A 14,662-nucleotide genomic window follows, 5' to 3' on the forward strand; every position below is an offset into this window, starting at 1 on the left:
CTTCCAATGGTACAAATATTCTTTAAATCATATCCATACACTACACCTGTATGCAACACTAATCCCTGTGAAGGAGGGAAGCTTCTAGGGTCAGAAAAAAAGAGATCATTTGCCTGGTGAGTTAGCAATTTGCACACTTATCATAAACCCACAGCAGCTGTGACTATTTATGCACCACCTGCTCAATTTATAAAACCTGGAGCCTTTCAAACTTACAAAAAGGAGATGAATTAATTAGCTAGGTCTCTGCTATGAACAATGGGTGGACATGAGAGGACTAAGAGAGACCAAGCACTTTCTCTGTTAAATAAAAGGAAGATTAAAAATCCAATTCTCTGGCAGCTTGCACGAAGGAAAAACACATGGTAGAGCCTGATGTCACCAAAGTGAGAAAAGAAAGAAAATCTTTGAAAAATGGGTTCAGCTGGGTAAAACAGATGTTTGACATGTTCCTTAATGCCTTCTACTGATTTGGAATGATCACTTTCTGATTCACTCTATCCTAAAGTTCTGTGACTATAAGAAATGCTTTCAAGTAGTTGCTGTGTCTTAATTTTTATCTAGTCACTTTAGTGAAATATCACGCATACATTCCATACTAATATCTACTTTCTAGCAAGCCTGCCAAAATGTCACTAAATAAAAAAAAAAAACTGGTTGCTCAATCTTAAATCATGATTTTTTCCTGTTTAATCTTGTTTGGGAGAGGTAACTTGAACTAAGAGGAGTGGTTAGAAAAGGATTATAAACCAATCTGCCCTAAAGCAACCATCACTGAGAAATGGTGAAAAAATATGGGAAGACATCAGCAAAGTCACTAAAAGTATATTTTGACATTGAATCAAAGCAATTTTTTGTCACTATTTAGGATTCAAGACTTCATGATTAATGGTTAAATTCAGAATTTATTGGCTACTTTTTTCCTTAATATATGTGATGCATCAGTTTATTTATTTATTAAGTTTTGTTGGCACCCATCTCACTTTCAGAATGGCCCCAGGCAATTTACAGCTAAAAGTATAAAAACCATAAAAAATACATCAGTAAAATGGGAGTCAAGTAAGAAGCAAAGATAGAATAAGTTAAAAAGTGGGGTGGCTTTAAGGTCTTAACAATCCCCAGGATTGCACGCCACTCTGGGACCCCCATGTGAGTTGGTAGAGTCAGGTCTTCACACTGAAAGTGGGCACCTACTTCACCTCTGGGAGGACAATATTCCAGAGTGCAGAGGCAATAGTATAGGGGGCTCTCTTCCCCGAACCATGTCAGTTGAAATTCTTTAACTGACAGGGTCCATAATATGCCTTACCTGCTTGACCAGGTGGACAGGTTAATATGATGGGGGTAAGATGGCTCCTCAGGTAACTTAAAGCCCATGTGATGTAGGGCTTTAAAGGCATATATCAACTGAAAGCAAACTGGCATCCAATGAAAACCACACAGCAAAGGTGTTATATGCACCATCATTGGGACACCCAAAATTCTGCACCAGCTGTACTCTTCAGAGATATCCCTGTGTAGAGCGCATTGCAATAGTTCGTGGAAGAGATGACCAGGGCATGAGTGAATGAGAGTAGGCCTCCTGATCCAGGAAGGGGCCTAACTGGTGCACAACACAAAGTTGAAGAAAGGGCCTCCGGTTTATGACTGCCACCTGCTCCTCAAGCAAGAATCTAGGACAGGGGTCAGCAACCTGAAACAGTGAAAGAGCCACTCGGAACCGGTTCCCTCACAAAAGGATAAACTGGGAGCCGCAAAAAATGTGTGCGCATGCACGTACATGCGCACATGTGCAGAACAGGGTTTGAAGAGTGGAGCCAAGGCAAGATATGCACCTACCCTGCATATTTGAATTGATTGGTTGAACTTTTTTAGTCCCATTTTTTTTTGGACTGCACATAGCAGAAGACTGGGAGCCACAGGAGACGGCTGAAAGAGCCGCATATGACCTCAAGATTGTACCACACTGTCCAGGGCAGTGCAACCTATCCAAGACCAAAGATGATAAAGCCCTGGATACAGATGAGTTGAATATAGCCAATTTTTTGTCTAAATGGTTATAATAATGAGATATGTAAGATTCCCATATATGTCAAGTATAAGGAAAAAAGGGAGAAAAGTAATGCAATAATTAAATAAAAATGCTCGGTACAACATTCATTAAAAGTTTCCAATGCTTAAACTTCAAATACTACTTCCAAAATGAAATTAAAAGTTAAAAGATGTAACCATAAATCTGATTTTTCTTTAAATGTAACAGTTTTATTATTATTTAGTCTTACTGTATTTTTAACTGCTGGAAGTGCTTACATAATTTATAATATAGGAAACACAGTGAATATTGTATATGTTAAACCTTGGTTACTTTAAACCTAATCCAAGTACTTTTCTGCTATGCTAGTATTCTACCACATAATTGGTTGGCTATCGTGTTATGTGCCAAAATGATAAAATAACTTTCAATATTTAACAAATGTGTCTAACGTGCAGTGCAGATTTAGGATTGTTTGGAGAACTTATCATGAACTGCCAGGAACCTCCAGAGATAGTCTGAAGACTTTTATACTGTACATATAGGGGATAAAGAGACTAGCATAAATTTCCACTCCCTCCTGGGAGGCTAATTCTGTTTATCTTCACAGCTGGCATAATAAATGAGTTAATGGTAAAATATTTAATTGTTTGCCAGATTATATTTAATTATAAAATCCAACAATAAGCATTTTTTAGCATTGTCATAACTTTGAACAGTCATTAAATGAAGGATTGTGAGTTGAAGACTACCTCTATACCTATTCTTGGGAAATGATTGCTGATGACACTATCTATCACAAAACATGCTGCTCTAAACAAAACATCTCTGCCTCATGAAGACTCTGGATAAATGAATGATACTTTTAAGGGAATTACATGTTGTCTTGACAGTTAAACTCTGGAACAAAATCCTGAACAAATTCAATGAACAGTAAAAATTTGGAAAAAAGAGAATTATGAAGGTAGGCAGGAGCTTATTAAAAACTTGATTTATATCAATTTATGAGGGATTTTTTTAAAAAAAATATGTTAGAGACATTTATATTAATAGAATCAGCAAATCAATATGAAATAAAATTGATGAATAAATAGAATAGAATAGAGCTGGAAGGAACCTTGGAGGTTTTGTAGTCTAGCCCACCGTTCAAGTAGGAGAACCTATGCCATCTCAGATAAGTGACTGTCCAGTCTCTTCTTTAAAATCTCCAGTGATGGAGCACCCACGATTTCTGAGGGGAAGTTGTACCACTGGTTAATTGTCCTCACTGTTAGGAACTTCCTCCTTAATTCCAGGTTGTTTCTCTTTGAGCAGTTTCCAACCATTGTTTCTTGTCCTGCCCTCTGCTGCTTTGGAAAATAATTTGATCCCCTCTTCTTTGTGGCAGCCTCTCAAATACTGGAATAGTGCTATCATGTCTCCCCTATTTCTTCTTTTCTTTAGACTAGTCACTAGCCAAACCCAAGTCCTGCAGCCGTTCTTCATATGTTTTAGTTTCCAGGCCTTGGATCATCTTAGTTGGTGTCCTTATGATGAAGGGGATGCCCATGGCATATTTGGAATGTACATAAAAACAATGCAAACAATAATGACTTCTATGTTACCTAGCTTTTCTAAATTTGGGATCAGATCCTAATGAGTCTTACTTAGTCCATTGGAAGATACTGTTTTTTTTGTATAAAAAGTATCTCCTACATATTAGCAAAGTTCCAAATGAAAGTAAATTATTCTTAAAATAGACAACTGAAATCATGAAAAAGACAATGTTATGAATTAAAATAGGCATCCCTTCTCTCTCTTCGATAAATATGGAATCCTGAAGAAAGACACAATTGATGAGAAACAAGTCATAAGTAATTTTGGATTGTTTTTTTCAATAATAAAGTAGTGTTATTTTTCTCCTGAACTTTACATGTTTCTTAATGACAGTTTCCACTCAAAAGAAGAAAAAAAATTCAATGAGCCTTTCTTGATCATCACAGAGGGTCTCCTATATAGACTCTATGAATTAAACAACTTTAATTCAGTAGACTTTTAGTGATTAGTGATTTAGCAACAAGCTTCCTACTGGTTGGCAGCACAAAGAACAGAAAATACTTAATCTTTAAGTAAAGATTACTTTACTTTAAGTAAAGATTACTGGACAGAAGGGGTTTTAGCTTTTCAAATATTGTTTTAATTGTTGGGCTTAATTAATTTAATTTATTTTAATTTTATATTATCTTTTATATTGTATTTTATGCTGCCCTGTAAACCGCCCTGAGTCCTTCGGGAATAGGGCGGTATAGAAATCTAATAAATAAATAAATAAATAAATAAATAAATAAATAAATAAATAAATAAAAGCAATAAAAGTAAATCCATTGTTTTCTCATAAATAAAATCAGAATTATATACATGTCCAGGAAAGCATTTTTCTTGTGGAGGATCATATTTTTTCAGAGATGACAGAGTTTGTGAGGGACTGGCTCACTCTAATTTTTTATATCTGCCCATTAAGCTGGGCAAGAGAGGCATGCCGGGTCCCATTTATTAGGAATTATCATAAGGTAGGACCCAGGAAGTGTTCTTTTCTATAACTGTGCTTGCCCTTTAGACATCATACTGCACATTTTACACAACCTTGAAGACCTGGCTCTTTTCCCAGGGACAAGGGTCAGGGGAGTAATTGATCCCCCACTATTGCTTAATGATCTTTTGACTGTTGGTTGTAAATGGTAGCTTTTACTTTTTTTATACAGCATACATTTATATTGTACTTTAATTGTGTTAGCCACTCAGAGCCACATTATTGAGATGGAAAGCCATATAAATAAATATATGTATTGTATAAATCCTTGCATGTTTGGGTTTAGAGACAAAAATGGCTGGGACTAAAACCAACAGAGTCTGAGGATATATTTTTTTTCTTTTTACATCATTCCCATCTCTCTGATTTCATAATATTTACTTCACTCTTGCAATTTACCATTTTTTCCTCTGTATTTGCCATTTCCTTCTCCATCTTTTCAGTGCCTCCCTCATTGCCTGAAAAGAGGTTAAGGAATCATGGGGAACTTGCACTCTACAATGTACATTATCAATGGCTGATATCATGAAATTAGTCCATGGGAGTGGCAATATTTTATATGTCCACATTGTCTAATGCATGTGACCAGAATTAGATCTAAGGTTGCAATGGGGTGATCAAAAACATCCCAATGGAACTGCTTCAAATGTCCTTGGGTGCAGTTAGTGGTGTGCGGACGAGCATTATCATGAACCAACACATCTGAAGTGGTGCCATAGAAAATCCCGCTAAATGTGAAGATGCCAAAGGAGTACTGCTAGTGAAGTTCATTATTAAAAGGAAAATTTGGAAAGTTAGAATCAGAACTGGGAAACGCACCCAAGAACCTTTGAAGCAGTTCCGTTGGGATGGTTTTGGACACCCCCCCCAATAGCACAGATTTGGTGCCAAGCGACTACTACTAAGGAATTTCAAACCTTGTAAGACATTATGACAAGTGCCTCAGTTTGAATGATTATGTCAAAAAGTAATGTAATGTTGTAGTTTTCTAACGTGTATAATAAAAGTTCGGAATTTGTAAGTGTCTGACATTGATAACCAAACAGAGGTTTATTTCCAAATTGCCCTTGTATTACCACACAAAAAAGATAGAAGTGAGGAAGAAAAGGAGAGGCATATCCCACAGCTATCATTCTAATCCCAACAGAGTGTAGTTTATTTTACATGAATCAAATATTATTTTGATAGATGATATTAGATATGTAATTAAAAATATTTCATAAATTAATATTCCAAGGCAATTCATGAGATTGTTATTTCCCAGATCTTTCTAGTCGAATACAGTGGATTATGACTCTAGAAGTTACCTCAAATCTTCAGGAAAATGAAAAATATCTTGAAAAGATAATACTGAGGAAACTTGAAAAATATTCTGAATATTCTTTCTAAATCTGAACTAAGATATGATAGCATAAAATCTTAATGTTCCATCTAGGGACAGAAAAACCTGATAGTATTGCTCTTCCTTGCTGGGTTATTCATGACAATATGCCTGAGAAACTTGTTGAAAATGAATTGATAAAATATAAAACAGGGAACTTACGATCCCGTGGGACTTCAATGGCTCTGATGAGGTTATGAAGATATGAAGTGAGCACCACGACCATGTAGGTTAGGAGATACCTTTGAATTACCATGTTGAATATTTGGCTAAGATTCTATGTCCTCAGTTTCCTCCAAGAAGGCAAAGTGGCACCTTTACTGCTGAAGTATACTAATATGTTTGGAATTACTATAAAAAAAAGAAAGAAAGAAGAATTAGTAAGCTACTACCGTATTAAAATTCATATATGCCTCATTTTTTTCTATATCTTCACTGGAATGAGACAAACAAGAACAAATTACGCAACCAGTGACTTTCTTGGTCTAGGATAATTCAGATGACAACACACTGTTTTCTTGTATGTTCTTTCTTAAAAAATAAAACAAAACCCAAGTAGGGGCAGGTATGTTTAGTATTTAAATTCAGTCTTATATCTAGAATTCTCAAACAAGTCCTTTAGCCCAAAACAAGTCACTTAACTGTGTCCCCTAGCATGTATAGAGGTACTGTACTGTACAATTGGTCATTTTTCAAATAAATGAAATTAATATTACCAGTATTAATAGGAATGAGAGTAAGGGAGAATCATTTTTGTGGAAGCCTGTGTACACTAATTTCACTGGGGCTTTCTTTCAAAAATTCCCTGAACTTATCCTATCTACCATCTCTCCTAATATTTCACTGTTAAAGTATTGGTATTTCTTGAGGGGGAAAAAGAGTATTATTATCAGTAGCAAATGAGCAAGGACAAATGATCTGAAGTAACAGCTCTGTAGTTCTTGCAAATATGCAGCTCAACTGTTTTACTTTTTTCTTTTTTGCCTCCTCAAAGGGCAGAGTTTGTGCAAGCAAGTTATCTCTTCCTGCACTGATTTTTGTTCAGAGGTTAGTAGTCCCTAAAAATGCCACTGCAAGTTAACAAGTTCAGATCCCTGCCTTAATTGATTAGAACCTCCTGGTCAGCTGACAGCTGCTGCCTGAAACTGACCAGACCTTTCATATTGAAAGCTTTTATTGTCCCAACTGCTGTAGAGGTTGGAAAATAATTTTATTACTACGTTGTTGTTGTTGTTAACTGCGAAGTCGTGTCTGAACCATTGCGACCCCATGGACAACGTTCCTCCAGGCCTTCCTGTCCTCTACCATCTTCTGGAGTCCATTTAGGCTCACGCCTACTGCTTCAGTGACTCCATCCAGCCACCTCATTCTCTGTCGTCCCCTTTTTCTCTTGCCCTCAATCTTTCCCAGCATTAGGCTCTTCTCCAGTGAGTCCTTCCTTCTCATCAGGTGGCCAAAGTATTTGAATTTTAGCTTCAGGATCTGGCCTTCTAAAGAGCAGTCAGGGTTGATCTCCTCTAGGACTGACTGGTTTGATCGCCTTGCAGTCCAAGGGACTCGCAAGAGTCTTCTCCAGCACCATAGTTCAAAGGCCTCAATTCTTTGGCGCTCAGCCTTTCTTATGGTCCAACTTTCACTGCCATACATTGCAACTGGGAAGACCATAGCCTTGACTATACGCACTTTTGTTGGCAGGGTGATGTCTCTGATTTTTAGTGTGCTGTCTAGATTTGCCATGGCTTTCCTCCCCAGGAGCAAACATCTTTTAATTTCTTGGCTACAGCCCCCATCTGCAGTGATCTTGGAGCCCAGGAAAATAAAATCTGTCACTACCTCCATTTCTTCCCCATCTATTTGCCAGGAATTGAGAGGGCCAGATGCCATGATCTTGGTTTTCTTAATGTTAAGTTTCAGCCCAACTTTTGCATTCACCTTCTTCACCCACAAACAAGAGGCTCTTTAGTTCTTCTTCACTTTCTGCCATTAGAGCAGTACCATCTGTATTTATTACTACTTATTACCATTATATTTGTGAATGGTCACTACTGTGAAAGGAAAAAAAATCTATTTGTTTATCTTAATTCAAACACCTCCTTGACAGATCTCACTATTAAAGGACATTGAAAAATGAAGGCCTAGGCCTGTTTGAGCTTTGGCCTCTTTCATAATATGATACCAATATTTATGATTAGAACTAAGGATGCAAACTTGCATACACACACACACACACACACACACATATACATAGATCACAAAACTTGAATGCCTGGTAATTGGGGAAGTGAATTTTTGGAAACTGAGGAATTAATTTTGCAGTGGAACAATGACATGTGTTATGGAAAGATGTATTTGTGTCTGATTCTGTTATTGTTAAAATCTTGCCTTTAATGGATTTTCCCCCTGACACTATACAAGGCAGCTTCTAAATGAGGACTAACTTGTAAATGGGAATGGGAACAGGTTTCAATGGCCAAATAGACACTGGCCATCTTTTTCTCCATTCTTTTCCAATTTCCAGAACGGCTTCATTATTTAAGAACAAGAATGCTACCTCTGCAAATATTTCACTCCCAGGAATCAACTTGTTGATTGCTTGGGATGCAGCATACAGGATAGGCACCAATAATTAGTATGCTGCTTGAGGTCTGAGAAGTACTGAAAGAAAGCTCTTTTGCTGGATGAAACAAATGCTGCCAACTCATTTGTGAAAACACTAACATTAAACTAGGTCCAAATGCAGGCTCTCTAAAACGGAGAAATCTAAAGTGCTGCCAGCTGCACTGACATCTTCTTATAAGCAGGCAATTCACCATTTTCCTAAGAGTAATTTGCTGCCATGCTTGTGCGAGTGGGTAGTTTGTTGTCAGGAGACACACACAGTGCTATTTGCCCACTGTTGACATCAAATCAGAACACAGCCCACATTGTCCCGACCTTTACTGTTCCTGAGTCTGAAATTCTACCCACAACCTTAGTAATGCAAAAATGATAGTTTTTCTACAAAAATGCTGATAGTGCAATTGATCTAAAAAAGCACACATCTTAGCCAGTACCAAGAACCCTTTTCATCATCATTAAGATGGTGCTCAAGAGTGGCATAACCTGGCATGCAGACAAGTTTCAAGAAAAGACCAACCTGATGGAGCAGGTTCTGTATGCAAACCTCAGATGGAAAACAGGAATGTGTGCTAAATATAAAATGCACAATTTCTTCTGTGGATAAATATCAGACTTATTTAAACCATATCCTAATAGAGGTATCTTCCATGTAGGCAAATACATGCTAGAAAACATTAGAAAAGACTTGACTCACTAGTTCCACTACTTTGAAGGATAGATCACATGTATATTGCCTCATGGGATATCTTGCATAGGTTTCTTTGGCCCTATAAGGTAGGCCAGACTAAGAAATCAGTGACATATTCACCAGTGTTACTTTTACTGTAATAGAATCTGAATGTATTCCCCCCACCCAATCTCACTTTATCTTAGTTTGAACTATGGAAGGGGTTGGAGGCATTTGCTCATTAAAACCCAAAACTCTACAACTGTGCTACAACTGTGAACTCGATGGAAATCCCCACCCTCTATGGCTCAACTCACAAGCCAATCAAGGAAACCTCTGTTTCTGCAATTTAGTCGTGAGGAGTGAAAAACCAGAAGCCAAGTGGGTCAATTTCTGGTTTCTTCCTTCAATCCGGAGGAAAAAGAAGGCTACCCTGCTGGGCAGGAGGCAAAACAAGCTGCAATTTCATCTCCATTAAAAGGTGATTAAGCCACCATTTTCTCCACCTGAAGTCATCTCCCAATATATTATCAGAATAACCATGAAACTGCTTCCAAGAATATACTGTAACACGTAGAGCTTTTATTTTTTTAACATATAGCATCACCAAACTTTTATAACCTGAACTGTGGTGGAATGTAGCCTGGATTCCTAAGAGGGTGGGGCTGCATTCCAGAGGACCAAGAGACAGTGCAGTTGGTTGGAAAGAAAGAGAGTTAAGATGGCTCCACCCTAGCAATTCTCAGAGTATATATTTGATGGTGCAAAAAGTTGCTTTAGTTTGGCAGGGTTTCTATCTATAGGGGAGGAATGATAAAGGAAATTGCTTGGAAGTCTGATGGGTCTGATGGGTTTGGGTTTTATTATTGCTTTTAATGTAATTTATTGTTGTATCAGATTGGGCATTATGGTTTAATCTTTTCTTAATTTTTGTATCTTTGTATTTTAGTATTTATTGCCCTGTTCACCGCCCTGAGTCCTTCGGGAGAAGGGCGGTATACAAATTAAATAAAATAAATAAATAAATAAAGTAACTTTATGCGTCTTTCTTGGTTCCTGTGGCCTGATAGTAATCTTTGTTTGAGGCTCTTTTGCAGGTTTTTATAACCACTATAGTCCTACATACTGATAAAGATACCGTATATACTTGAGTATAAGCCGACTCGAGTATAAGCCGAGACCCCCAATTTCACCCCCAAAAACTGGAAAAAGTTGGTGACTTGAGTATAAGCCGATCCGCCGTTCTGCAAGCCTCCGCCGCCGGCTGCTTCGTTCCGCAGCGGAAAGAAGCAGGCAGGCTGCTTCGTTCCGCAGCGGAAAGAAGCAGCCTGCTTCGTTCAGGCTGCTTCGTTCCGCAGCGGAAAGAAGCAGGCAGGCTGCTTCTTTCCGCTGCGGAAAGAAGGCTGCTTCTTTCCGCAGTGGAAAGAAGCAGCCTGCTTCGTTCAGGCTGCTTCGTTCCGCAGCGGAAAGAAGCAGGCAGGCTGCTTCGTTCCGCAGCGGAAAGAAGCAGGCAGGCTGCTTCTTTCCGCTGCGGAAAGAAGGCTGCTTCGTTCCGCAGCGGAAAGAAGCAGGCAGGCTGCTTCGTTCCGCAGCGGAAAGAAGCAGGCAGGCTGCTTCTTTCCGCTGCGGAAAGAAGGCTGCTTCTTTCCGCAGTGGAAAGAAGCAGCCTGCTTCGTTCAGGCTGCTTCGTTCCGCAGCGGAAAGAAGCAGGCAGGCTGCTTCGTTCCGCAGCGGAAAGAAGCAGGCAGGCTGCTTCTTTCCGCTGCGGAAAGAAGGCTGCTTCGTTCCGCAGCGGAAAGAAGCAGGCAGGCTGCTTCGTTCCGCAGCGGAAAGAAGCAGGCAGGCTGCTTCTTTCCGCAGCGGAAAGAAGCAGCCTGCTTCGTTCAGGCTGCTTCGTTCCGCAGCGGAAAGAAGCAGGCAGGCTGCTTCTTTCCGCTGCGGAAAGAAGGCTGCTTCTTTCCGCAGCGGAAAGAAGCAGCCTGCTTCGTTCAGGCTGCTTCGTTCCGCAGCGGAAAGAAGCAGGCAGGCTGCTTCGTTCCGCAGCGGAAAGAAGCAGGCAGGCTGCTTCTTTCCGCTGCGGAAAGAAGGCTGCTTCTTTCCGCAGCGGAAAGAAGCAGCCTGCTTCATTCAGGCTGCTTTGTTCCGCAGCGGAAAGAAGCAGCCTGCTTCATTCAGGCTGCTTTGTTCCGCAGCGGAAAGAAGCAGGCAGGCAAGGCACGGAGATCCGGAGACCTGCCGACGTTTGGGGAGGTTTGGGGAGGAGATCCGGAGACCTGCTGACGTTTGGGGAGGTTTGGGCACCTCCCCAAACTTCCCCAAACGTCGGCAGGTCTCCGGATCTCCGTGCCTTGCCTGCCTGCTTCTTTCCGCTGCGGAAAGAAGCAGGCAGGCAGGTCACGGAGATCCAGAGACCTGCTGACGTTTGGGGAGGTTTGGGCACCTCCCCAAACCTCCCCAAATGTCGGCAGGTCTCCGGATCTCCGTGCCTTGCCTGCCTGAAGCAGGCAGGCAAGGCACGGAGATCCGGAGACCTGCCGACGTTTGGGGAGGTTTGGGGAGGTGCCCAAACCTCCCCAAACGTCAGCAGGTCTCCGGATCTCCTCCCCAAACCTCCCCAAACGTCGGCAGGTCTCGGGATCTCCGTGCCTTGCCTGCCTGCTTCTTTCCGCTGCGGAAAGAAGCAGGCAGGCAAGGCACGGAGATCCGGAGACCTGCCGACGTTTGGGGAGGTTTGGGGAGGTGCCCAAACCTCCCCAAACGTCAGCAGGTCTCCGGATCTCCTCCCCAAACCTCCCCAAATGTCAGCAGGTCTCGGGATCTCCGTGCCTTGCCTGCCTGCTTCTTTCCGCTGCGGAAAGAAGCAGGCAGGCAAGGCACGGAGATCCGGAGACCTGCCGACGTTTGGGGAGGTTTGGGGAGGTGCCCAAACCTCCCCAAACGTCAGCAGGTCTCCGGATCTCCGTGACCTGCCTGCCTGCTTCTTTCCGCAGCGGAAAGAAGCAGGCAGGCAAGGCACGGAGATCCGGAGACCTGCCGACGTTTGGGGAGGTTTGGGGAGGTGCGCGCGCACCTCCCCAAACCTCCCCAAACTTCGGCAGGTCTCCGGACGGCGGCTGCTTGGGAGAGGTGCGCACAATCCCGGAAGCACCAAAGCCTCGGCCGCGCACAAGTCCTCGGTAAGTTTTTTTGTTGACTGGAGTATAAGCCGAAGTGGAATTTTTCAGCCCAAAAAGTGGGCTGAAAAATTCGGCTTATACTCAAGTATATACGGTACTTCATTTCATCTATCAATCATTCTTGTCCCTAATTTAAGGTATTTTTCTAGCACACTTTTCAAAAATAAACACTTTCTATATGATGTGGATTAAATTCCCTTTTTTCGTGACACAGAAAAAAGGTGGATGAAATAAGCCACATCACTGCACTTATGATTGTAAGCCAATGTAGCAATGCAAAAGGAAATGAAAAGAAAGGTGTGAATGCTACATTTTAGTTAAAATGATCATGTGCATTGCAGGACAATTAAAAAGTAAACTTTTTACTGTATTGTTCATCTACCTTGTTTCCAAGTAAACAAAGACCATTTTTAATTACAATGTGTTGAATACGTTCCCAGGAAGAAACCGTTTAAATAATAGATTCAGGTTTCTGCAAGCTGAGAAATTCTCTATTCTCCAATATTTGACATGATCTGGGAAACAGGATGGAGTGGGGAGACATTTAATGCCATATAGCTCATGGCAAATTATATTTAGCTTTGAATTAATTCATTTCCAATATCTGTGTGAATTATTAACATGCTATTAAAAAGAGAATCTAAAAGTAATTTCATCTCATCTGGGTACTAATTATAGTCACAAAGAAAAAACACGCCCCCCCACAAAAATAGATACTGTAATAACAACTAGTTGAATGAATGTATGTTTTTTTTCCAGATGTAGATGGTGAAGCTGGAAATACTAACTGGATTCCTTTATTCTTATAATGAGAGGTTTCCTTGTTAATTGAAGCAAGTTAATATATACATTACTATGGCTATCGTTAGAGAACAAGATATATAAATAGCTTAAAAATATTGAGCTACAATTACATAAAAGTTCTGCAGTAAAGCAGGGGCAAACATAGATAGACAAGGTCCCACGGGATCATGGAACTAGGTACTATATTTCAGCTAAACATAAATCACACAATTAGTGTAAGGGTCATAACAGGTGATGCTCCCAGAAAAAAAAGGATAAAATGGAAGGAAGGAAGGAAAAAGAAAAAGAAAGAAAGAGAGAGAGAGAAAGAGAAAGAAAGAATGAATTAGGACTACCATACCTAGGCTGAAAAAAATCCATATAACAATTACATGGCAGCACAAAGACACAGAAAACTGTAATACTTCATTACCATTACTAATCAACTGAATTTCTGCAGCCCAGATGTGACTGCCATCAAAAAAATAGTAAATAATTACATTTTAATAAGTGAGTTGCTTTTAAGCATTTAGGAGTAGTCATGCATGCCACTGGCTTGATGAAGCCCATTGTGAATATACTGTTGCCACTAAAGGAAAATAAATAAAGGTTATTCTTTTATAAATTGTATAAAATGTAACACCAATAAATTGTATAAAATGTAACACCAATGAATTGTATCAAATGCAACACTAAGATGTGGGGCTACCGTATTTTCCGGCGTATAAGACGACCCGGCGTATAAGACGACCCCCTACTTTTAAGAAGTTTTTCAAGTTTTTTTGTCTTATACGCCGGAAAATACTTACATGCCCTGCCCTCCCCGTCCGTCGCAGAGGAGGAGAAGGCCCGACTGGCCCCACCGGCCCTCCTGCTTCTCCCGCGCTTCTGCCGGCCCCCGAGGCGCAGCGTTTCCCGGGCGGCAGGCAGCGCCGGAGGGCAGCCGCCACCCTGCCACGGCCGGCGCCCCTCATGCTTCCCCCCCAGGCCTTGAACTTCTCCCATTTGGCGCAGGGCGGGGCAGCTCCGCCTGCAGCCTCTTTTTCATGTGCCACTTCCCTCTCACCGTCGGCCGAGGTGCGCTCGGCCTGGGCTCCCAGTCCCTCTTCCTGGCCGGCTTCCCGCCCTGCCCCTCATGGAGCTGGACTGGGCGTGCAGCCTCTCGGTGTGGCTGCTTTTCCTGGGCAGCCTGGCGGTGCGGCTCCTGCGCTCGGACCTGTGGCTGAGCTGGCGGCTGCTGCTGTGCATGGGGCTGCTGGCCGTCCTGCTGCTGCCCCTCAGCGCCGCGCTCACGGCGGCTGCCTGCTGGCTCGTCTCGGCCAGCACCGCCCGGCGGAAGCGCAGCGTCGGACGGGAGCAGGACTTCTCTGCCGGCTCCCGTCTGACGCTCTTCCCTCTTGAGGCAGCTGCTGCCTCAAGAGGGAAGAGCGTCGGA

At 41.5% G+C, this 14,662-nt stretch overlaps 2 protein-coding genes across 11 annotated transcripts in view; one reads left to right on the top strand and one right to left on the bottom strand.

The window, feature by feature from the left end:
- NFASC (neurofascin) overlaps positions 1-6,238 on the bottom strand; it is a gene marked incomplete at its 5' end in the record, with an annotated part of 112,126 nt that extends 105,888 nt beyond the window's left edge. For all 3 annotated transcript variants that reach the window (XM_083357648.1, XM_083357646.1, XM_083357647.1), the window contains one exon: positions 6,145-6,238. In XM_083357648.1, the coding sequence (XP_083213774.1) occupies positions 6,145-6,238 (94 nt within the window). The remainder of the gene's footprint in view (positions 1-6,144) is intronic.
- The window catches only part of RBBP5 (RB binding protein 5, histone lysine methyltransferase complex subunit), a 938,867-nt gene that overhangs the window by 222,277 nt on the left and 701,928 nt on the right, over positions 1-14,662 (top strand). The window lies entirely within an intron of this gene.

Source organism: Vipera ursinii (genome assembly GCF_947247035.1).
Source record: "Vipera ursinii genome assembly, chromosome: 3".
NCBI classification, from domain to species: domain Eukaryota; kingdom Metazoa; phylum Chordata; class Lepidosauria; order Squamata; family Viperidae; genus Vipera; species Vipera ursinii.